The 24,943-nt window shown below is 39.0% G+C and overlaps 2 protein-coding genes and 1 long non-coding RNA gene across 3 annotated transcripts in view; 2 read left to right on the top strand and 1 right to left on the bottom strand.

The window, feature by feature from the left end:
• Positions 1–6,515, top strand: part of LOC134871153 (uncharacterized) — a 59,625-nt gene extending 53,110 nt beyond the window's left edge. The window contains exon 5 of the long non-coding RNA XR_010166637.1: positions 4,985–6,515. This is a non-coding gene — a long non-coding RNA (uncharacterized LOC134871153). The remainder of the gene's footprint in view (positions 1–4,984) is intronic.
• A 5,484-nt stretch (positions 6,516–11,999) lies between these two features.
• LOC134870378 (carbohydrate sulfotransferase 3-like) lies at positions 12,000–18,301 on the bottom strand. The gene is made up of 3 exons (XM_063892527.1): positions 18,074–18,301; positions 14,503–14,718; positions 12,000–14,236 (listed from the first exon to the last, which is right to left on the bottom strand). The coding sequence occupies exons 2-3, from the start codon at positions 14,580–14,582 to the stop codon at positions 13,018–13,020; spliced, it is 1,299 nt and encodes a 432-aa protein (XP_063748597.1). The 5' UTR covers positions 14,583–14,718; positions 18,074–18,301; the 3' UTR covers positions 12,000–13,017.
• Positions 18,302–19,071: 770 nt separating this feature from the next.
• Positions 19,072–23,264, top strand: ghitm (growth hormone inducible transmembrane protein). Its single transcript, XM_063893596.1, has 9 exons — positions 19,072–19,182; positions 19,528–19,686; positions 20,095–20,191; positions 20,441–20,552; positions 20,656–20,797; positions 21,321–21,429; positions 21,610–21,798; positions 22,365–22,536; positions 22,642–23,264. Exons 2-9 carry the CDS (start codon positions 19,555–19,557, stop codon positions 22,727–22,729), a joined length of 1,041 nt encoding a protein of 346 aa, XP_063749666.1. The 5' UTR covers positions 19,072–19,182; positions 19,528–19,554; the 3' UTR covers positions 22,730–23,264.
• Positions 23,265–24,943: the final 1,679 nt, after the last annotated feature.

Below are 24,943 nucleotides of genomic sequence, written 5' to 3' on the forward strand. Positions count from 1 at the left end.
TGCCTTATCTGCAACTGTCAAAATGATGAATGCCCTGGAGAGCACCGAGAATTGACTGATGGAATTGGGGGGAAATCTAATCCCTGATCTGAACACTTTGTATAATACATTAACCCCCTCTGGTACAATAGGCTGCACAGAAACAGATTTGTGTAGACTTGTAGAAATAAATTCAACAGAGGCTGAAGGATCGATAAAAACATCAAGGAGTTATAGCGTTGTCTGCATCAAGTCAAACAGAGCGTCAGGAAACATTAAGTGTATAGAGATGCACGCTGGAATTGAGTCAAAGGAAAGATGCAAAAACTGAATATGATGTAACACAAACATAGCTGCATGATCTGCCAAATAGCAGTCTATAAGTGATAAAGATAAATAGACTCATTTATTAATTCAGAAAAGCAGTTGTGGTGTTACAGCAGCCACGTCACACACATTACGGAAAAAAAAGATGAGTGTTTAAAACAAAATACATTTGAAAAGCAAAGTAATATACAATTGCATAGTATAAAAAAAGCTGAGGGTAGTGTAGTAGTTAACTCTTTCAATACATTCTGTGCAATAACAGAGTCGCTGTGTTTTACTTACTGTATTTGAAAGTTTAGTTTAAATCTTTTTAACCACATGGAGCTGACATCGGATCATCGTAATGAAGGACCAAGAATGTATCATTTTCCTGTAGAGTAAGGGAAAATGTATATTTATGGAAAATCTGGGACAGTCCTTTTATTATGTTGTAACTAACATTTTATTCACACTCTTTCATCGCAGCGTAGATACAGTATGCACACTTAAATACGTTACGTAAACTCCTTAAACTCATGTAGGGATTGTCATTTGAGGACAAAATTATTATCAAATATAAAGATTGTTGCATTATTTACAATTATTAATTATTAAATTAAATATAAACACAATCACATGAAATAATCAAACCAATATTAAATTTCCACTTCTTATTAAGCATTCAAAACTAAACTTTACCTGGTTAATCATTATCAAGATTCAATTTCAGTGAAAGACAAAAACAATTCAAAGTAACCGCCCTAAAAACACATGTTATTATAAATAAGTATTAAAGGGAAATGTCATTAATAATCAAAGACCAATTGAAAAGGAAAAACATTTTTACAACGGTGCTTGAGTGCAACCTTATCTTTAGCTGAACATTTGAGTGACAATGATAAACAAATAACGGTTGGGTTAAGAATTGCTATAAATGAGCACAGGGGGATGGTGGGAAATTATCTTGTGCTTTTCCTCTATCATCTCCAAGCAGCAGAGTGGAAATCTTGCCCAGATATGAAGGCATATCTCTCCTGATTAAAAACCATATTAACTTTTCATAACCTAATGTTCTCAAATTAAGTTTTCTAAAAACGAATATGAGTTCTCCCTCCTTTTTGTCACACTTGGGTGGAATACATTATCCCCAATATTAGGAGAGAACATACCTGTCGCAGGTTAATGACCTCACACTTTCCACACCATTTCACTTAGCGGGCCATAGCCAGGAAAAGCTAAACGCTTCACTACCAGTTCACTAAATTATGAATTAGCCAAAAGGTGAGGGGATTAAAGATTCTACAATTTACGTTTCGACCAATAGGTGGTCTCTCCTTTGAGCTCAAGTAGAGATATCTTCAACCATTAGCTGAAAATGTTCTTGATATCCATTACGGAGGGCATAAATATTGGAAGAGCAGCACAAATAATCCAGAAATAACCAATCAAAGTGTTTGCAACCCCAGAGAGAAATCACTATCTGAACTATACAAAATATTCAAAAGCACAATCTCCATTTATATACATTAATTAATAAATAACACATTGGAAAGCATTGAAAAATGGGGATTTTTAAATAACATCATGTGACACTAGACTGATTTTGATACCTAGTATTTTCAACATTAAAAAGCACTTTTTTAAAAAGATTACATTGAATTTACACAAAACTAGTTTGAAATTAGGGTTTTTAAAACCGTGATTTTAACGCTCACAGTTGCCTCGGCGCGTCACACTTCTTTAGCCTTAACCGCTCCGTAACGAGCACTGACAGGTCACATGGCACAAACTGTGATGTCTGAATAATTTGAACAAATGCTAAATCATTGCAAAGCAGCCAGAGAGATCAGCGACGTGAAAGTGAAGTGTTTGCGCTTCCCCAAGGCTCAGTGGCATCTGTTCTACATGTGTGCAGCCACAACATCCATGTTTCACCAATTAATTGTGCTTGTATTAGAGTAAATATTTGACTTTGAAGCGCTTAAGCGTTAATTGGGGGTCCCTTTCTGCAAAGAAGCTAATGCGTTAATATTACAAAACAAAATATCTGTCGCACAATGGAAAATCCTTTTATAATCTACTTTAATATCAGTGATTTAAAACTTGTTTTGCCAACATTTCAGAACGTACATTTTAGTTTTTTTCAAACCCCAGTCTTGGAGACGTCTTTAAAGGAAAAAAGTGTTTGTCCTGAGACCAAATCAGCAGAATAAGACAGACTGGCGACTCCTTAATTCTGTAAATTGGAGGGTTGTGAGTCCAATTACGCTCTGTTGGTTCAGCTTGAGGCCACCAGGGAGAGTGCTTGTCTTTCAGAGTCACTGGCACAAACCACCTCAAGGACCTCAGCCCTTCCATAGGGAAAGTTAACAAACTACACTTTTTAGAGTCTTTGTTGACATATAAACACAGTAAAATAAGTATATTGTTACAACGATAATGGCGATGTTATGACTATCCCTACAATATGAGAGGATACATATTCTGATCCTTCTTTTCCTTCCTGTAATCATGATTTTTTTTCTCAATTCAGGATTTCACTTTTTTAATGGCCAAGGAATTATGTACATGAAACCACCGCAGGATGTGAGGCTGTTGGGGTCTGTTGGCTCTACTGGCCATTAACTGGGGATTAGTGCTGGTGGGGCACACATCCCTTTGAAGAGGTAATTCCTCACACTTCCTTGCCATAGAAAATCAGGAAGCAATCATAGACGAAACTATGCAGATGGTCCAAACAGAGAAGCCCGTGACCATTTTTCACAAAAAAGTCACAATTAAGAAAGATTAATTGGAATAGCCGCTGCCATTGAAAACTTGAACATTTTAGATGACATCAGATTGCGGCCTCTCACGCAATCCTGCTTAAAACATAAGGGGGGGGGGGGGGGTGTTACAGTGAGATCAAATGTTTCCTTTTTTCCCCCTCTTATTGTAAACAGTTTTTACAAGCGTGTGTAACCCAGCACAGTCACAGTACCCCATATATCTGTCAACACAATATATCCGAGCATGTGCGGTGCTGTTAGACTATAAAAGTTGTTGGAGGGCTGATCATCAAGCTGTCTCATCGTGAGGCTCGGAGAAGTTAAGAATATATGTTAGTGGCAGTGATGACTGGGCATGAATCATTGTACTGAGGCTGGGAAAACAGGGAAAGATATTAGTGCTGTATGTTGGAGCACACTGACCTCTGCAGGGACAAAAGGTTACTAGACAATTACCTACATTAGGAGATTCTGCTCACATTAGCTATTAAAAACAGAGACCTAAATGTGTTTTAATGTAACAGAATTCCTTACAGTGATTACCAAGTAAAAACATGTTTAAAGGTGTTTTATGTGTACTGTACAGCTGCAGGTTTTACACACTTCCCTTCGGTTTTATTTAATTTTTATGGTGGTCTCTCTGGTAAACTGTTAGCATGTTGTCTGGGCTGATCGTGCTGTGTTGTATATAGCACCGAGGATTTGTTCACTCTTTCAGGGCTGTTTCTGTATTTTAAATGACTGACTTTGAAAAACCAGAGGCCATTTGGCTTTTTACTTGCAAAGCTAAATTGAAGGTTGGAGATATCTCTTGTATTTAAAGTTTGCACGTAAACTGACAGTTTTAGGGTCTGTAGTTGTGCTGTGGGTCTCACAGTGGGTGTTTACTCCAGTAAGTTTGACGTCAAAACACAAACATGTGAATTATCTCTTTTATAAGGTGCAATTCCGCCTTTACAGAGGGTACTTTGGTTTCTCCCACTGAGTAGTCTAAAAAGGGGAGTCACTTTGCTCACATAATGTATGTTTTCTCATCATTTCCATCAAGCCAAATCAACGGTAAAACTGAAATGTAAAGCAATGAAAGAAAATATTTTACTTGATTCAGATTGCTTTACACATTAAGTCGAACTCTAGGGAGGCTTTGTGTGCATACGAGCATTTCAAACTAACTCAATCTGTGAAATAAATGTAATCAATTAATATGATTTGTACTAGGGCATAGTGAAATGGACCAAATGTTTCCATAAGGGGTCAATTTATAACTGGATGTATCAAGATATAGCATGACTATAACTTTATGTTTAAATATATAGTGGTATTTGTTTTTAAACATGGAGGTTTTTATTTGTATACTCCTGTATTAGTCCAGTTTCCTAATCACACTAAACTGATTGGAAATGTGACAATAAAATTGCAATCTCCTGCTGCCAGAATATTTCACATTAGATTTTCTGTTAAATTTAAATACGTTTGTTCTTGTTGTCATCAATTCAGAAGACGTAATTTCATATCATAGCTCAATATATGAATTCTTTACAATAATATTACATCGAAAGAGCATAAAAATGTGTAATTAACTGTCATCAAGCCCCAGTGTACTGAAGTACTGAAAATTACATCTCACCTGCCTTAATTATGCTCCTGGATGTACTGATTTTGTGTAAATCCAGAATTCAGTAGGCCTATGGTCCGAGATTACCGCCTAATTATAGTCATGTTATGCTCTCTAACACCTAAATTCCTTGGACCGAATTTCCTTGGAAAATTAGGTGTTAGAGAGCATAAACCATCTGTGTTTTTTTGGACCAGCCCATTTGCAGATGTGAAACTACAACAGTAAAGGTTTTAGGTCAGTAAATAATTGACTTGTGTGTGTGCTTGGAAATCAAACATTGCTTCAGTCACATGTTGTGTTATCTTCCTTTAAGTCAAACCGCTATCAGCTATGTGACCCAGCTGGAGGGCCCCCCTGAGCCACAGTCACTGCCCCGTCCACTTCAAGCTGCTGCCGTCGGATTATCGGCTGCTGGGTTACACGTCAGTCGACTGGAGCCGCATCTGTGAAAGAGAAAAGTCAAGGGGGACATGGGAACTAACAGAGAGCAACTGGTCATTTACGAGGCATGCGAGAGGCCCATGTCGCATGCCCTTTTTTGGGGAATGGCATTATGGCGTTTAACCAAACCTTTCCAAATGAACTGCATTTATTAATGTCACAACTAATCCTATCTCAAATTCCTAAAGAACAGTAGAGTATTATTTGGCAATTCAATGCAGTGCATTTCAAACTTTGATAAGTTCAATGCAAAAGTCAAATAGAGGTGATTCTGTTTTTATCTCTTCAGATCAACTGTACCAACGTCCCAAATGCTACATACAAGAAACTACTGTAGGTATTCAACTCCTGCGCTTGGAAAAGTAAAGAGAGGCGCTTCCTCCCCCTGCGGAGGGGCCTCCTAGCTGCATAGAGTATCAAGGTGGGTGAAAGAGGAGAAAGCGGAGTAGAGGCAGCTGTAGCTCAGGTGGTATATTGAGTTTGCCATTTTGCTTTGACAACTTGCTTTTTTATTCTGCATGCATCTTTGAGCAAGAAGCTAAACCACAAATTGCTCCAGATTAGTATGTATGTAAAAGTTGTAATTCAGTTTGGATTAAAGCTTAAAGAATGTAATGTAAAATGTACAACAGTGTGGTCAGGCTGTGTTTAAATATATACATACAGTAAAATACAAACTGGTAGATTTCCTTTATTGTTGTTGAATTATGCTCCTATTTTGTTGAACCCCAAATGAACCCGGCAGCTATTTAATCAACCATTTCCCTGACTGTTTATAGTACATCCAAATAATCATTGTGAGTCTTAAGAAGAGGAGCGCTTTCAGTCCATTACTGCCGCTCATCTGTCATCAGGCATTAATGAAGGGTCTTGGCCTTACCACCTGTTCTGCATACTTTAGTGCCACGCAGATGTTTTTGTAGCTGCAGGGGATGCTGCTCAGAGGCCAGCGGTTGTTGTCCTCTGTGGTAAGTGCTGTTTGCCCTGCCACTAATGATAATATACAGTAGACCATCTCTGTTTCTTGTTTAAGAGTATGCACACCTGAATCTGTCCTCACCAGGAGACCCAGATGCATGGCAACAAAAAAAAAACTTTTACTTTGCCTTTATAAACAGTAGGGGCGTAGAAAGATATAGCATGGCAACTGATGTTTCTCTAGAGGATATTCTGTCTCTTTTTCAACAGCCAAGGATGCTGTGATTCTGGTTTGGTTTGTTGGTTGGTTTGTTTGTGTTTTTTTCAGCAGCATTATGGAAAACTAGCGCCTATATTTAACTTGGTACAAGGGTGGATCATGGACCAAGGAATCCTTATAAACCATTGTATTATTTTTTCCTGACAGGGCATGGCCTTGAATAAGCAATCTCTTAACTTCCATTCTGTATATTAATATTTTTGTTTTTATATGTAACAAATTCTACAATAAAAAGTATGTAAATATTGTTGCTGTTAACCAGCTGGAATCAATAAATGTTATACAGCGGGTGCCCATTTGGGAGTGGACTTGATTTGTTATTAGAGTCTTGCAAAGGGATATGATAAAATGTTGGCTTTAAAATGCAGTGCCTCTTTGTATAACATGTTCTTCTCCAAAAGGAATTTTACTAATCATTTATCAGCAACCACCAGCCATATAGGACCACAGCCCTCTGCGCCAGAAATAGGACAGCTTTGTGTACACCACACGGTCAGGGCAAAGATATGAAATCCCCTCCCTCCTGCCCCAATCAAAGAGTAAGCGACCACTGTGTCTTGTTTTCTGTCGTGTTGAATCATCACAGTTTCGTACAGCATACTGTATTTAAAGGAGAACAGAAAGAGTTTGATTGTCTGTCAATTATACATCTCTATTTTTAGATCCATAGTTAGGATTGAATATTATTGAATGTACTACTATTTAAATTCAACTCAAGTTAATTATGGTATCATTACACTTTACAAATAACCATCAGATCCTTAGTTTGTTCTGCTATGAGCTACATGCTGGCCTGCTGTAGCATGGCACACTGGACAGGAGTGGGTTTAGTTATTTTAGCGCAGTGGTTGGTGGTCATATGTTAACATAAGCTTATTATTAATACAACCCATAGCTCTATTTTTGTCACTGACCCACCTAAAAATGACCACAGTATAATAAATATAAAGAAATCAATTGAATGTTTGCTATGGCGATTCCAAACTCTGAATCACAGCAGGACACCACAGTCTGTAATTATTGTTCAACTTGCACTTAAAATAAACGGACTACGTTCCTCGGGAAGTGGTGCATAATGCGCCTCGAGTAACACAAATGACTCTTTGTTTCTGCAGGCTGTCCTTGAAGAAAAATTACAGAAAGGTGGGAATAAAAGCCCACGTTGGATATTTTTTCCAATATCTGCGGCTCAGTTTCTCCACCATCATTTCCTATATGTAAAAATGGATTCTCGCTGTCTGCTTCCGGTGTTTTTCCTGGTCTCCTGTACAAACATATTTCTGAATGTTTTTCTGAACCTTTCCTTTGTGGTAAACATGCAGCAGCATCACATGTTTGGTGCTCACATGGCATTATGGCGTCAAAGAGGAGACGGCCTGACGTTACACTGTTGAGGCCGGAGATTAATCTATAATTGGTAAATGCATCAGCACCACTTCTTAGGGGAGATGGAGATGTTTTGGATTGATGCTTAATGTTTCCCATTAGCCCCCCCTGCTCCTTCTGCCTCTTTTTAGCCCTAAACTGTAATGCCTGTTTTATTTTGAATAATAGTGGCACTAGAACGGCACTTACTCTGTATTTGGAGCAAAGCCAGCAGAGTGGGACAAATGGAGCAACCCATTCAGTAGTTCTAAATTTTTTTAAAGACCTCTTAGCTCTGGCTTGGGGCTGACACAAAAGGAGGTATTGATGTGAGGGTAGACTGAAGCCTTGTGTTATGCCCACCAGAACTGGCTGAGGCAACAGCTCTTTCACAAAACTTAATTCAAAATGCAAATGGTGGCACATCTTGAACTCAAGAAACCTACAGTAGGCCGTTTTGTGTCAGCTATGCAGTACTTTCGCAACCCACAACACATTTAAGAAAGTATACCATTTTGTATGTGATATTTAAGAACATTTTAAAGGATGCAAAATACAAATAGTTTCTTTTTTATTCAAATTTTTTGCAGTGCACAGTATTTTTATATACAGAATGCTACAATGTCATTGTCCCTATTGTCATGTAACAGGGGCATGATTTTTAGGACCCGGGTCAGCTTCTCCGAGGCCAAAGAAAGAAAAAAACCAAAGAAATGGAGAACAATGTAAATGTGTGTTTGTCTGGCATGACAGACATTAATTATATGTCCTTGACTAGTCCCAGGAAGGAATGTCACCCTGGGTTTGAAATAGGAACTTGTTTTCCCTCATTGAAGAAAAGAAATGTTAAGTAAATATGGGAAGGACACCTATTCACTGAGGATCGAAACACTTTGTCATCTTGATTTCCTAACCCACCTGCTGACCTAACCCAAAGTATTTACTTAAACTCCCCCCGAGCCCACACAGCCATTGTTCAGCTGACTGCAGCTAAATGTCAGGCTAGACTGCTTAAATCCTGAGAGGTGTAATTTAGTTCACACTTCAATATAAATCTAAATTTAGAGTGGGACAAATGCTTGTAATGTAATGTAATGTTTGTTTTCCTGCGGGACTGGGTAGAGGGGATGGCAGGAATGCACATAAGCAATGAGCTCATAGTCAAAATTATGAAGGGGGTCAGAGTAAAAACAAATTCAAACCAAGTTAAAACCATGTAGGGAAGTGAAAATCCCTGGTGTTTATCACATGATATGGCTTCTAGAACTAAGAACAGGGTAACATTCAAACCATCCAAAAGCAGAAAAGAAACTTCAAACACACAGTATCCAAAAGTTGAGTTTTTCTCTTTTGTCTTCGAAAGAGGAAAGAAGTATTGTTTTTAACACTTCGTAGAGAACGTCTAGACTTTATGTTAGAATGTTATTTGGTTATTGCAATTTTAAGCTACCACACTCTTTTGCAAAACCTATATCCATAGTAAAATGGTCATCCATTTCCATTTTGGCAAAGGCTTTGTTTTGGTGTGGTCAGCCCGAATTGAGTTCATTGTGTTACATGTTGCAGAGAAATTAAGAAATGTTACTCCGTTGTTTAGTGAGTCATAATTAATCATCATTAATATCTTCAGTGCAGAGTTACCAAATTGTGATTTCAAAAGTGTTCTATGACACAGTTGTAGACTTCCCGCTGAACAATGAATTTACACATAGATAAAGAAAAGAAAAATGGACAGGGAATGTAGAAGTTTTGGCTAGCATTGAGAGGTTGTTGCTATTATGGTCATTTTTATATGAGGAAAGAATGGTGTTCACACTCAATGTTACACTTCTAAAGATTTTTTTTTCAGATTTTTGATGTCTTTCTATCGGTTTTATGTGAATAAAAAAATAATGCTAACTGGGGATTTAGCGCTCATAAATCCCCAGGTTACCATTTCCTGTCTTAGCTCGAAATTAGAAAAATGTCTGGCTTTAATAACAGTTTCTGTGACATTTGATCCAGTTTCAAAAAATGCCTGCAAAAAACGGGTTTTATTGCCAGCATTTTGTATAAAGCAGCATGATATTGGACTAGAAGTGCTTCCTATGCATGTTTGCCACAGAGCTGTATGCAGCTTCTGCTGATGCACTGGAAAGCTGCCCCTATGGATTTTACGTATAGTTGAAAAAAGATGAGTGAAAACTCAGTAGAAGTGACATTTCCAATACACCAGTTTGAAATGACAGATGAAAACTGCTTAATTTGTCTCCTCATCAATCATCAGTTATATACAGGGAGTTGTTTTTGCATTTAAATTCTGTTCCATCTCCTGGCGCAGCCACTCATTATCACATGCAACAACCTGAGTTTTATGAATTGCATTCCTCAGTGTGAGGTAATTTACTGTATATTTAGATTTATGTTGTCTCCTTAACCATGATTATCGCCTGCAACAGTGCGAGTTTTATGCGTAGCTCTGAGACACATCTGAATTAACTCAATGTTGTGTCTGTTTATCACAGATCTTACAGCAAGGTATTATTAACATACTCTGCCCAGGCTGTTTTGCATATTTTAAACCCCCTTATGGTTGATGTGGCAGGATACACTCTATAACGGAGCCAGAGGGTGGGGTTACCTAAATGCCCTCATTTTACTGCAGAGGGGGGTGAGAGGTTTTAACTCAGTGGAAAGCGGTTATTCTATATTTGCACCAACCATACTGTTACTCCACCCTCCACACGTCCCACATAAAGCCACTCCAATATAAGAGTTTATGAATGCTCAACCTCTTCTCATTAGGTTTAGACACTTTACAAGCGGCAGACCTGGGAACACTTTTTATTAAAATAGAAGAACCAGCCCAAACTAACCAGATAATGATCTGTTGATTTGAGTGAAGTGCTCTGATGTGGCTCTGCTTAGCAATGTGTGAGAGCTCAGATGAGAGGTTTACTAAGTATTGAAAAAAATAAGTCACTTTTTGGTGTGAAAGAGAGTATCTGAGGCAGAGAAACTTTGTAAACGACTGCCTCCCTGCGTGTCAGTAAGCGGGTGGGGTCAGGTGGACTAAAATGACTTGAACCACATTATATGTGAAGTTGGTAATTACTAGGTTTGGAGATTTAAATAACTGGGCCCACAGTGGTAAACACACTGGAAGGCAAGGCAGCTGCCTCCGGTATCCTTCCTTTTTGCCTACTCACAGACAAACTAGACAGTGTTCAGAAAGATTAAATATTTGGTTGTACCAAAAGAAGTTTGGGGACACTTCAAAAACCACTCAAACTAAAACAAGAGAGGCTTTATGATCAGTTGCTGGATGTGTACTAAAACTATGAATGGAACTGTGAATATGTTTCTTTCATAAATTGTGTTTTTGGGCAAAGCACAACATGGCAAAACAAACTATTATTTAATCAGATGTGAGCAAGCCATGGGAAGTCTTAACAATTACTGGAAGAGCTTACTGTGCCATTCTCGTCACAGTGTTTATCAGATGGCGGACTATCTTTGGAAAACCTATACGCCTACACCCTTCCTTTAACTATTAGATTAATTGCCATGACATTTTTACACGCATTAGTTCCCCTATCAGGATAAATGATTATTTTTGACATAATGCCAACATCAGGTCAACATTCTTAGCATGTTAAGGGAGTGTATCTCTGTTCCCAGCACCGGATTTCCTTCAACTTTATATCCTCTTAATATAACCCTTACATATAATGAGACCCAGGGTTTAGTGTTCTTAGAAATAAAGGCTTCTTTGGGTTAATGTTGAAAACACCCACCTACAGCCATAGCCTACTGATGTGATTATTTTTTTTAAACATATGCACTCAAATGTGCAGGCAAATGTTTTCTTGCCTTAAGACTCTGATACCTCCACTTTGGCTAAACTGATTTTTAGAATTCAAACATTTGCATTTGAAACTTCCGTCTTCCTTTATTTTTTTGCAATTTGAACTGGGAAGATGATCCTTTTCAACCCTAAGAAATGCTCATTTATATCCAAGAACAAGAGACTGAGAGTATATGGCTGACTCCAGGTTAGCACAATGGCATTAGCATTTTGCTCAAACCACCAAAAGTACAGCCTCACAGAGCTGTTGGTGTGGCTGCAGACTTGAAGTTGCGTTTAAAACTGCTTCTGGGAAGTGTTGACTGTGGTCTTTCATGAAGCCTGAGTTTGTTGTGTTGTTAAACAAATAATCTGTGAAGAGTGTTTCAGTATTTGTGAGGCTACTTATGCCCACTTGCTGTTTTCCCGCTCTTGTCATTTGAAAGTTAAACGAAAATAACAGTTTTGCCAAATGGCAAATTTGAGATGTTTTACAGCAAATGTAAAAGTAGGTTTATTGCAACAACAAAAAAATGCAAAAGGAACAAACTGAAACACCAGCAAAAAGTGTGGCAGGCCAGAGAACCAGGGCCTCTTTTTATCACCAGCTAAGAGACTTGTGTCAACAGACAGACCTGCCGACAAACCTTGCATAATCCTGCAAACCAGCTGCAGTTGGAATGTTTCCATACAGTAGCAGTGTAAACATCTGTTTTTTCAGAATTGTTCATAGAATTGTTCATTTCAATCCAGAGGACAACTTCAAACATCTTGTGTCCAATTACAAACATGCATATACAGCTAACAACAGTTTGCGTGTGCAAGAAAAGTATCCCTTCAGAGGGGGAGTTGAACCTGTGGACCACGTTCAGAGCTGGAGTCATTACGATTTAAAGCAAAGACAAGAATTAAATAAAATTAGCTATAACTTCTAAATCTCATGCGCAAAAATTACCTGGCAAAACATTGGTATTTCCTCTTTCCCGCCATTACCGTTACTATTCAAAGCTACAATTTTTTGGCTATGCATAAACATTTCATTTCAAGTTTCTTTGGTGTAAAAGCAGCCTACTGTTTTGCTAACTGAAGTTGCTGAACAAAAATAACCGAGGTTCCTGGAACAGTTCATTCTTGTGCACTAACTGATAGCTGTCTCCCTCAGGACTTTCCTATATTTGAAGGGTTTAAATTGGGATAGGGTTGCTGGACAAGCAAACAATACAGTTTGACAGAGAAAATAGAGTGCAAAAAACAAATATAGCTTTCCTTTTTCCCCCATGCTATAAACCTATGTCAATTCTTAATATACACCCTTGCCTCAATAGTTATAGGGATTTTCTGCTCAACAAAACATTTTCTTCATTATACAATTCTAAATACAAAATAACTTTAAATAGCACACCATCATACAATATAAAGCTCTCTGTATCAACATAAAATAGCCTGATAAATAACAGTCATTTACAAAAAGGTTGTATTTTCCGGCATTAGGATTCAGAGTTCATGTGAGTCAATGCTATAAAAAGTTGAACACTTTGTCCTCAATCAAACTGATAGATTTGTCTGTTAGCATTTCTTCACTGCTTACAAACTTGTACCCAAAAAGCTTCAGCGTTGGCCCACACACTTTCTGTACAACCTGGGCTATTTTGAATGGTAAACTGAACCTCCATTTCTCTACTTGTTCTGAGGAGTTTTTCTGTGTGGAGTAAACACCACTGGTCTCCTTGGAGGCCTGGGTGTTCTTTAGTATCCAGGCTTTCACTTGTGGTGTGAACGGGATTCCAGCAAACCTGTACATCTCCGTTGCCTTCTTCATTGGGAACCGAGCAATGTCCTCGTATCGCACCAGCATGTAACGCCTTCGCAGCCACGGTGGCTGTCTGAGACCGATCTCTGCAGACAACCTGATGTTGTCGCAGTTCCCTTTCAGCTTTCTCACCTCATCATCATCAATCGGCACATCACCATCAATAGCCCACTGCTTCCAGTTCTTGTACTTAGCAGCAAATGCCACCATGCGGGAGGCCAGTACAGCTCGAGGGTCCCGAACAAGCTGAATGAACTTCAAATCCAGGCGTGGGTCCTCAGCCAGAGGTCGGAGGTTTTCCAGCTGACGCACCCTCACTGACTTGATGGCCCTGTGCTCCTTTTGGAGGCAGGACTCAGATGCCATGGTCAGGTTCAAGGGCCCACAGCGCCTGGTCCTGCAGCGATAACGCTCAAAGACCCCCTTGATGACTGGACTGCAGACCGACTCCTCGCACAGAGAGCTGCTGGACTCCCTGCGGAAGAGGCCGGTGGTGATGTGGTCCACAGGAAGAGGCTTGATGAAGCTCTCCAGCAGGGAGAAGTCACACAGGAAGAGCTGCTGGAGCACGTCCCGGTACGCCTTGGCTGACGCTGTGGCGTTGGTGCCACCAGTGTCTAGCGTCAACATCTTCTCCACGTGCCATAACGGCTCAAACAGGAAGAACATGTTGGCGCCCTGCTGATTGAAAAACTCTCCTACAAACGAGGAACCCGTCCTGGTGGTGGCCAGCAGGAGGATGTGCTTCCTACCCCTTGTCACCACCTCCTGGTGCTGGCTGTAGTTCTCCAGGCGCCGTTTTATCAGCGTAAAGGCAGAGTCCATCTTGCTAAGTGAACCATTGTGCTTCGGCAGTATGTGGGATAAACCACTGGGCTGTAGAGGGGTTTGGGGGGTCTGCTTTAAGGCAAGCTTATCTGACACCCTGAAAGTGTTAAAGGAATCACAGTTAAGTTATTTCTCTCAAGAAAAATATATAATGGTTTTATTTGACTTGAAATTAACTGCAATTTTATGTTACTAATTTGGATAAACACATACAAAAAAATACTTCTTTTTTTACACATTTCACCTTTAACAACTATTGCCCCTCCTTTATTTAAATATCTGTTTAAAGATACAGAGAGATAAACCCACACAAAGTTGTTGGGAATCACTAAAGCACTCTATTGATCTCTGGAATGGACTTACCTTGAGATAATGTTGTTTTCCTTCTCAATGATAACAAGTGCCACGAAAAAGACAATGGGTATTGTGTATTTGATCCTCATTCTTGGATGTAGCTGTGCCAGGATATGCTTTTACTGACTGCTTCTTAATGGGTTCTGCCAATCTTGCAAGTCTCCAGTCGCCTTCTTAAAGAGCCTTCCAGTTATTTGTATTCCCCGTTGTAGGCTATGTTTCATCCTGTAAATGAAATGAACATCAACCTTTCAGTTACAATTTTGCACATCTGATCATAGTCTTAAGAGTTTCCTCAAAACCCATCCTGGTATTAATTTAAAAGATGAGGAAGTTGTCTGTCTGTTTCTCAATATGTTGAACTGCACTGTGATGCTGAGTCAGAGTTGTGGTTTTACAGAGTTATTCTCCCTCTCATGTTTCGGTTCACTGTTCTGTGTTATGCATAACCAACAATGAAGGCATTTACCGAAAGACAAAAGTATCATATCTTGAGAAGGCAAGAATAGAAAATAACTGAGTGTGTTAGACTGGAATCTAAGCAAGTTCTTCCCACCAGGAAGTCATTGTTATCTTTAAGTGCACCAGTGCATTTCAGGAGCATGCCCACCCATGCTGCAAGACTGAAGGCTGGTGCACGGAGAAACTGTATTTATGAGCCAGTCGTTGTATTTAAAGCAAATGGCAGGAAAACAACTGTGAGGCACCAATGAAATATGAGTAATCAACTGCAATTAAGCTCAATTTTGTAATTAAACTTGTATTCCAGAATGGCAAGCCTGCTTGCTTAAAAAACTCAGAGTTGCCTGAGTGATAATCCTACCTCCCACTGATAGGTAAAGCAGCCTGTGGTCCAAACTCCCAGCTGCTGCTGGGTGACTCCATGTCCATGTCAACACTGGGAGGAGATATTTTCAACAGAGGCCCTCAGTGACATGGGCTACTGGTACAGTAGACCATCTGGTGGCGGCTAATGGCTTGCTGCTTCCCCATAATATGCCTTTGTGCTTCTAAAACACTGACTGATACTGAGAGGGACACATGGCTTGACGCTGAGAGGTATAACGGCACAGGGCTAAAATTGAAGGGGAAAGCCTGCTTGTCGTGGAGCCATAATTTGTAGTTCTCTACGCCTGCAGGCTGTAATTGTTTTTACTCTGCAGAGGCAGTAGGTAGTCAAATGAAGAGAGGAGTGCATTTAATGATTCCTTTGTGTATTTGGAATTGTCTTGCACATTCCTGGAAGATTGATATTTTGAGATAATGGCAGCTTGGCTCAGATCCCTGACTAATCTTTGGATTTTAGCATAATCCGTCCATATCTCGTCTGCCAGTGAAAGGGTCAATAACATGGCGAGAGTAAATTAGACAGTTTCCACCCTGAGAAAATGTGTTAGTTTGATGTATTGCCACAAAAAATGTCAAGCTTAAAAATTTAGATCATATAAGTAAGCACGCAAAGGGTTTACAGTCAGTCTTTGTTTTAATCCAGAATCAGACGTCTGGGTTTCTGAAAACATTTGTTTATTGGATCCAGCAGGTGCTTCACACAGACTCCTGAGTGTGTCTTATGAATCACTGTTAAATGATTTCAGGTCTAGCTCGTCTTAGTGAAACTGCTACTATAAATCAGCAGAGCCACAAAGCCTTTAAACCCACCTTTTCACTCACTACAGTTAGGTGGTTGTGGGTTTGACACGAAACAAGTCCAACTGTTGTCAACATTTCTAAATTCTGATGAGCTTTTTTGAGTATTTTGTAAGAGGTCTGGAGGACCAGTTCTCACATCCTGTTGCAACCTCTGTCCCAGGCCAGTTTTTGAGCACAGAAGCCAGTCCAAATGAGCGTAGTCTAAACACAGGGAATGGTTGGACACTGCCTGCGAAATTCTCTGAGAGGGAATGAAAAGTTTACAGCTCCAATAGAGCTCTGTTGACGTGGAACGGCACGTAATGAAAAGGTGAACAGCTTGTGTACTGAGACACGTTTTCACCAGGAGGAAAAATCTGATCTTTCTTGCACCACCCTGCCGCATGCCACAACCACAAAGGTCTCTTTACACAGGAGTGACTCTAAACCTTCTTTGGGCTGAGATGGCAGAACATAAACTCGCAGGTCACTCACACGTCACAGGGTCAGTGACTAACCAGATGATGTTACTAGTTATTTGGTACATGTCAGATAGTCGGATGCACCCCAGCAAATTACTCAGTCTTTAAGTCTTAAGCGGTGATTTGACATTGCCCAAATACAGTAATAGTTTGTGTAAAGCAAACAATAAACTGAACACATTTGGAGAAAAAAACAAAAACAGGCCCAATGAATAAGACATTGGTGACCCTTAAATGTTTTACTGATTTTACATACAATTAGTACTAGAGGATGTATTATTCAAAGAAACCATAGAAAGATGCCAACAATACATCAAGAAAATAAGTGGTATGAGGTTTTGTCATGTATATGATAAATTAAATATACACCAATTATCTCAGCTAACTACATCTGCTGCATAAAGTAAAAAAAAAAAAAGAAAAACACACATGAGCTGACATTGTTGAATATTCACAAATCACTGAGGCGTATGACACTTTTGATCATCTACTCATAACAAAACCGCCACTGCACCATTTATCATCTTGCTACACATGCTTTTAATAGCTGCCTCTTATTTAATGTAAATCTCATGTGAAGACAAATGAAACGCCACCCAGCTAACCCACTAGTGTTGTAAATGTAAGGTTGGGGTTTTTTTTTTTAGATCTTCTTCGAAATACAGTATGAGTTGTGATCATTATGTCATTTTTCTACATCTGTAATACCATGATATCTTTTGTAATATTTCTGAATTACTGGAAGAATGTGATGCACTGTTACTTTAAGAATTTAGTAAGCCAAATAAACATTCCCAGCATTTTTTAGAAATCTAACAACATGTTTCTCAATTTATGATAAACATACATTAATATCACAATACAAATCTCATATACTGTAATAACGTGTTTTTTTCTATTCAATATTAGGTGATAACCTCTTGACAACTTTACAAAGGAAAACAAGCTGGGCTGTGTTTCAGTCATTATACATTTGTTTGGAATGTTTGTCCTAGGTCAATAAAGATCACTTTCAATAAGACTTAATAGGTATCACCAAAAGAGGTTTTGGCCAGATCTTTGATCAATAAATTAATCAAGTATTTAAGGAATCTCCCCATAACCCTTAAAAAATTAGCCTGGAGATGAACATGCAGGCAACAGGTTTAATGTTGAAACGTCACAAAAGTAGGACTTCTTTGCAGCAGTGGTTAGGTTGAGAGCATGCATAGCATTCAACGGTCATTAGGGACAAACTGGCCAAAACTGAAGTCATGCTTTTTTAATAAGAAGACGTTTTCCCACTCTCTTTCAAATTTTTATATCAGAGAACCGTACATGTTTTATGGTGATTTCTATGACTTTGTCTCTAACCCCCTGGGTTGTCATTAAAGCTTAAAAGTCCTCCCATGTGATATTATAAGTTTATAGGTTTTAGATACCTTCATAAAGTTGCTATCAGTCAAAGTTTTGTCGCTCTCCATACCCACCATCATGATGTGCTGCGGTGTCATGCGTGAAGTTGATCAGCCTTTCCTCAATGAGCGACTCCCGATATAAATGAATTCCATTACTTCCCAACAGTACTTCACTTATGAAACAAAAAACAATCAAATCCAAAAGAAGAAGTAGTTCGACTAGTTTGAGTTAGTGAAGCCTGTGTATCCGATGGACTCATGTTTAGGGAAGCTGCAGGTCAGGCTGCCCGATGAATTGAATGACAAGTATTTGCAACAGTTACGACTCACATGGGAAAGTTTGGACCAAAGGAGCGGAGCTTCAGCCGGAGGCGCACAGACGCTCCCCCCTACACACCCACTAATTATAGTCTGTTATAATGATTAGCAAAAAACAAATAATATGCATATTAACACATGGTCAATAATGTCAGGGCCGAGATTATGTTAAGTGCTGATGTTATGTTTATGTTTTTAGCGCTTATTGTTTAATAGTAGCATCAAAAGAAGAGGCAAGCACTCCACCTAGTGGAGAAAACACAATGTGTTTCCCAATCTAAAATCATTTATTCAAGTACAGTTTACAACATATCAGGAGGAACATAGTGTATTTTTAACTCCATTACATTCAAAGCTGTATTTTTTATTTTGTTGATTTTCCAAGACGATTAAACATGACAATTAAAATGGATAGGCCTATGTCACGTATGCCTACATCATAATATATACGTATATAAAAGGTTTACGTATATTTTAAGTCGATTGAATTAGCTCTACCATGACTAGTTATTTACAGCATTAACCAATCACCATACTTGACTGCATCATCAATCACATAGCCCAATGTGTGGTGGAATAACCCTCTAAATGTTGACATTGTCCTATATAACATTTCTATAAATGACTTTTTAATTTATTTTATTGTGATATTGCTGTTCGTTTGTATCTGAATACTGCTTCAGTCCCTTATGCATTATAATAAAATTATTAAATGAAGCACGATTTAGAACTACGATTCCCTGCAAACCCGTCGCTTAATGATGACGCACTGATGGAGAATTTTCAAGAAGGTTGCAAAACAATTGCGTCAGAAGGTTGCGCACTTATTTCTAGAAAGGTGACCAGCGTACGTTTGTTTCTCGGTATGTAACATCTACATTTGTCTATATTATCCTACTTATATTAGTAAATACTGTGTTAGTGGTAACAGTTTATCTTGTTGGTCAGACTATACGCCGTAATAGCGTAAGTTTCCAAAGACGTTGTAGTGAAATGAGTCACATTACTTAGATAGCATGTTAGCTAACGTTAGCTAGCTTATTTAACTAACGTAAAATGTTATCATTTCAAAGTTATATTTATTCACTAACTGGCCAGTTTGAGTCAGTATGTGCAAAACACGTGTTTGAAAATGATGTCACACAGAAATCTGTCAGTTACTGTAAATTACTGTGAGATCCTTGACCCTCTGTTTGTTTATCTCTCAGACTGATACAGCATCATACATTGTGATCATGTTGGTGGCGAGGCTGACGTGCCTGAGGACTCTTCCTCTCATCGGGCTGCGTCCTCTGCTGTCACAGGGATCCCCAGCCCTGAGAACATCCACCCTGAAGGCCTGTCCCCCCCTGCTCAGGCCCCAGCAGGTACTGTAAAGTCAACAGACTAGCATTCATAGACCTCTGCTTCTCTAAGCTTGGTTATTGCTGCTTCAACTCTCCATTATAACCACACACACACACACACACACACACACACACACACGCACACATGCACACATGCAACTAAAAGTACTTCATACCACTCCCACCAAGGTTAGACTGGAGAAAATGTTATGTATCTTAGGTGACAATAGCAGATCTGAAAAACACACCCGATGAAATCAATTTGTGGGCACCGAATGCATGTATCCTTGTGTTTAAAGTAAGTCTTATGTCTTAGGTTTTATTAATTGGCTCATACAGTGCCGTTAGGCAGGAGCAAAGTGTTTAGTGACCTGCAGCTGCCGTCTTTAATTCCCATATTAATTTAAGTTTCCTTTTCTCCTTCACCAGGGTTTTTCCTCCAAGGCCAGATTTGGTTTCCGCAAGACAACCAGAAGCCAGCTCAAAGAAGCAGCTTTTGAGCCAGCTTCAGAAACCGCCATGAAAAGTAATTACTATTACATGTTTGTTGAAATGACTGTTACATATACTGTAAAGGCATACTAATTTTGTCTAGTGTCTCAATTTAAATGATATTATATATTAAGATATTTTTTTAATTGACATGATGCCAAAATTTCCTTTGTGAGTGCAAGTTAAACCTCTTACCTCTGGCAGTCCCTGTGTTGATCTACAACGCTTATTTAATATTTAGGTATATTTAATACTTTAAAAAATGGTATTTGTGTTTCCACAGTTCACGGCATGGGAAGACTGATCCTGGCTGGAGGTGCAGCAGTGGGTCTTGGAGCTCTGTGCTATTATGGACTTGGCATGTCCAATGAAATCGGTGCCATTGAAAAATCAGTGTGAGTATCAGCTTTTTGTTCAGGATGTTAATTTCTTTTTCAAACAGCAGTTATTAGAAAAGTGTTTGCTTTATTTTCACGTGGCTCTTTACTCTCTGTGCAGGATCTGGCCTCAGTATGTGAAGGACAGGATCCACTCCACCTACATGTATTTTGCCGGCAGCATTGGCCTGACAGCTTTGTCCGCTGTTGCAGTGAGCAGGACCCCGGCCCTCATGGGTCTCATGATGAGAGGATCCTGGCTGGTAAGCTTTATAACTCAAGTACACCCAACATTGCATTTATATTCAGATAAAATGTAAGGTTTATGCACATAATCTCGATGTATTAATAGAACATTATTATTAGAACATCCTTATTAAATAAACTTTCTATAATTAATCTAAATGTTGTATTGTGCTGCTGGCTTCATTTTTGTGTGGGCCAAGCGGGAAGGCAGACTGTATTTTTTGACACAGAGAAAAGCATGTTTTTGAAATCCGAACTGCAAATTTAAGAAATAAGTATAGTTATCAATTATTCAATCAATTTTGACTTTCTTAATTTGCAAGGCACTGAAGGTATTGAAATGTTTGGTAGGAAAAAAATCCTTCGCTGGAATCTAATTCCACAAATAGTTACCCACCCTAACACATTTAAACTGAATAAACATGCAAAAAAAAGATGGTTATGAATCAGAATGTCAATGTTATGAATGACTCTTTAGCTTTTCTGTGAAGCCCTACTTAGAGGTCATTAAATGCATACCTGATGTGTCTTGTAATTCAGGCTATTGGAGCGACTTTTGCTGCCATGATTGGTGCCGGCATGCTGGTCCGGTCCATTTCATATGAGCAGAGCCCAATGCCCAAACACCTGGCCTGGATGTTACATGCAGGTTTGTAGCACAAGCTCTAATGGACGTTGTAATTTATGTGATGTAGTTTCCTCGGTGTGACACTAGAGGGCAGTCACGTACAGGCTCAGAGTAACAGCTGTTGTATTTCAAACCTCCTTCATGCACAGTTTTGTTGTTTGAGTTGAGTGTGGTGTTCAGTTGTCTTTATGTGTTGATAAGGTGTGATGGGTGCTGTCATCGCCCCCCTGACCCTCCTGGGAGGGCCCCTGGTGATGAGGGCTGCCTGGTACACCGCTGGAATCGTGGGCGGTCTGTCCACTGTGGCCATGTGTGCCCCAAGTGAGAAGTTCCTCAACATGGGCGGGCCACTGGCTGTTGGCTTTGGAGTGGTGTTCGCTTCTTCTATTGGTTAGTACAAAGCGGTTTCACCTCATAAACCCTGCTTCAGGTGCAGTACACACAGTACTGAATGCTAGTTTATGGGATTTCAGACCAAAAAGGGCGTTGAGGTTAATGTAAAGTAATTAAAGTGTAAGCATCTCAGCCAAATGTCAAACTACAAGATTTATTTTTCAATTGAACACTTAATTAAAGATGTTTTTTAAGAGTAAAAAACTAACTTTCAAGTGTTTTTATCATGATTATGTCCCCGTTATCCCACATGAGAAACTTCACTTTTTAATTGCATAATCTGCAAATTTGATGAAGATATCACGCCCAAAGTGTTAGTTTTAGGAAAGTGTGCTCCACATTTGGGGGATAAAACATAATAGCTGGCAAAATTCAGCGTTGGTACAACCTTTCCTTTTTAGAAGTGTGAATAATTTGTAGAAACTGTAGGAATTTATCTACACACATTAGTTACACAAACAGATAATGATTGGATAATCAGCTCATTAATTATTCATATCTGTATGCTACCACTTTGCAACCCTTCGTCTCAGTCTCACAGTGAATCTCCCCGTCTCCTTCAGGATCAATGTTCCTGCCGCCCACCTCAGTAATGGGAGCAGGCCTGTACTCAGTGGCCATCTATGGAGGCCTGGTCCTGTTCAGCATGTTCCTCCTGTACGACACGCAGAAGGTCATCAAGAGAGCAGAGACACACCCGCTCTACGGCGTACAGAAATATGACCCCATCAACGCGTAAGTCATCACAGAAAATATACAAGTACACTTGTGGGTTCTAGCTGAACGTCAGCTATGAACTCTCACTAAGGTATTTCTCTCATATTATGTTTAATCTCACAGGTGTATGGGGATCTACATGGACACTTTGAACATCTTCATGAGGATGGTGATGATTCTGGCTAACGGCGGCGGTGGCAGGAGGAAGTAAACAGCGGCATTCTGATTTCAGTTTTACCCTTTGCAAAGCTGATCAAAATCCTATTTTATTACTAGCAGCATACACCCGATGTTATCTCTTAGTGACACGTCTTATCTAACTGGGAAAAATACATCCATGCTTTGCAAGAGTGCGGAGAAGAGGATTGTACTCCGGTGCAAAGAAGATAAATCGTTATGCTTTGATAACACACTCTAACCTTGATAGTGGAAGTGTCTGGTTAATCCTGGGGGTTACAGATGGGTTGAATCTGTCTTGTCTGCTTCCTCTCGCCTGCCTCAGGTGTCCTTTGTATTCTTTATGTTTTGTATTTATTTCACCGAGTGGTGTTTCTGTTTCCAACAAGAATGAAAGTTCAAAAATACATGGTGTATGCGAATGAAATGCGACACCTAGACTGGTCCCAACTCTATTCACTGATTTTGCACTTCTGTTATGCGTTCAAGGGGTTTCCACTAGCTCATAGATTCTGAAATTGTACAGTAATTTCAACCATGGAACCAATCAATAAACATGTCCAAAGTGATGTTTTTTTGTCAGATGTTGCTCTTATGTTTTTTTAGAAGTGACTCTTAATTCAAGCAGATGTAAAGCTGACATGATTCCTTCTATAGGCTATTTACAGAGAAGGGAAAGCCCTATTATTAAACAGGGTTGACGATGACTTAACTCTCTTGATCTGCTTCATTTTTAGGGTCCCGGTCACGCAGTCACAGATTAGTGGAAGTTACATAAAATTATTCCATAGTTAACAGGTTTAGTAGCACTGTTTTTAATTGCTACTATGGCAAGGCGCCTAAATCGGTGATGACCGAAATAAGAAGCAAAACATATTTTATAGGATTTTTTATCTGTCAAGGTGAAATGCATATTTTTATGATCAGTATCTTCTTGGAAAGCCATTTACAATTGATGAATACTAAATAATATGTACATGTTGTATAGCAACAATAAAAGGATTTATGGTATATTTAGTATAAAAGTATCAGTATAGCCATTTGTAATAAGATATCTTTACAACTATCTTATTTTAAACTGCAGTTTACTGTAAAAAATATATGGCAAAGTATACCATAAGGAACTGTCATAAAGAAAGGCCCCATTGATGTGTATTGATAACTGCCTTAGCTTAGCATGCATTAACAAATCACAGTTATGATCAGTAGGACTGAAAAATGATCTTAGTGCCAAACTTACATATTTTACAATTTGTCGTCCCCACACAGCCTTAATCAGACAAAAAGAGACCAGCGGGGGTCCACCTTATATTTTCCTATGGACAGTCAGTGTGTAGCAGCAGATGACAAAGGCTTAGCATAGTAATCCTCTTGTCCACCATCTGGCCGCTCCTCTAAAATTAAACCTCCAAACCAGGGCACTTGGAACAGATGCTATCATCTGTAAATATGCAGGTGCTTCGTTAAAGCCAGTACACGTGGAGCACACAGCTGCTCGGGGTGTTTCAATCACTCAGATCATGTTCACATTTAGGACACGTATGATTCATACATACTGCATATCGAAAAGCCTGCAGATGGGAGGGATGAAGAAGGCAATAATGGATGAGATTGGGGAAAGCTTCAGCATGTGGAGCTGTGGCATTACTGGGGATAAAAGTTGCGCTCTGGCAGTCATTTTCAGATTGATGACCAATATTTGGTAAGGGTCCAATGCTCTTAATGCTTACTTGACATGGGGCGGGGGGGGGGGGGGGGGGAGAGACCTTACAAGCACTTTGTCTCCCATTATTACTTGACCAATAAGTGAAAACAAATTCATTTCCTAAATAGACTGAATCATCGAGACATTCATAGTGAACGTTTTCACATATATTGTTAAATATCCTAAAATATGTTTTACAACATTCATAGTCTCCAGGGGATTATTGCTTCAGACAATTCATATTTAAATATTGCCAAATCCTTGGTTTATGACTAAATATAACTACTGACAGTCCCATTATCCCCTGGTGTACCTTGTTGTGCTGATTTGCATGAGATTTGCAGTTGATGTGACTTTAATAATAAATTAAATAACCTCATTTTAATCTACTGAATATATACTGTATATAGATATGTAATGTAATATAACATATACATTATATATTATTATTTTAAATGATATAATATGCTTTAAAAATAAACTTCTTAACTACTTTTTGACAGGATATTTTATTTTTGTATTGCTTTACATTTTACATCCAGC

This window comes from Eleginops maclovinus, chromosome 10, assembly GCF_036324505.1.
Source record: "Eleginops maclovinus isolate JMC-PN-2008 ecotype Puerto Natales chromosome 10, JC_Emac_rtc_rv5, whole genome shotgun sequence".
Taxonomy (NCBI): domain Eukaryota; kingdom Metazoa; phylum Chordata; class Actinopteri; order Perciformes; family Eleginopidae; genus Eleginops; species Eleginops maclovinus.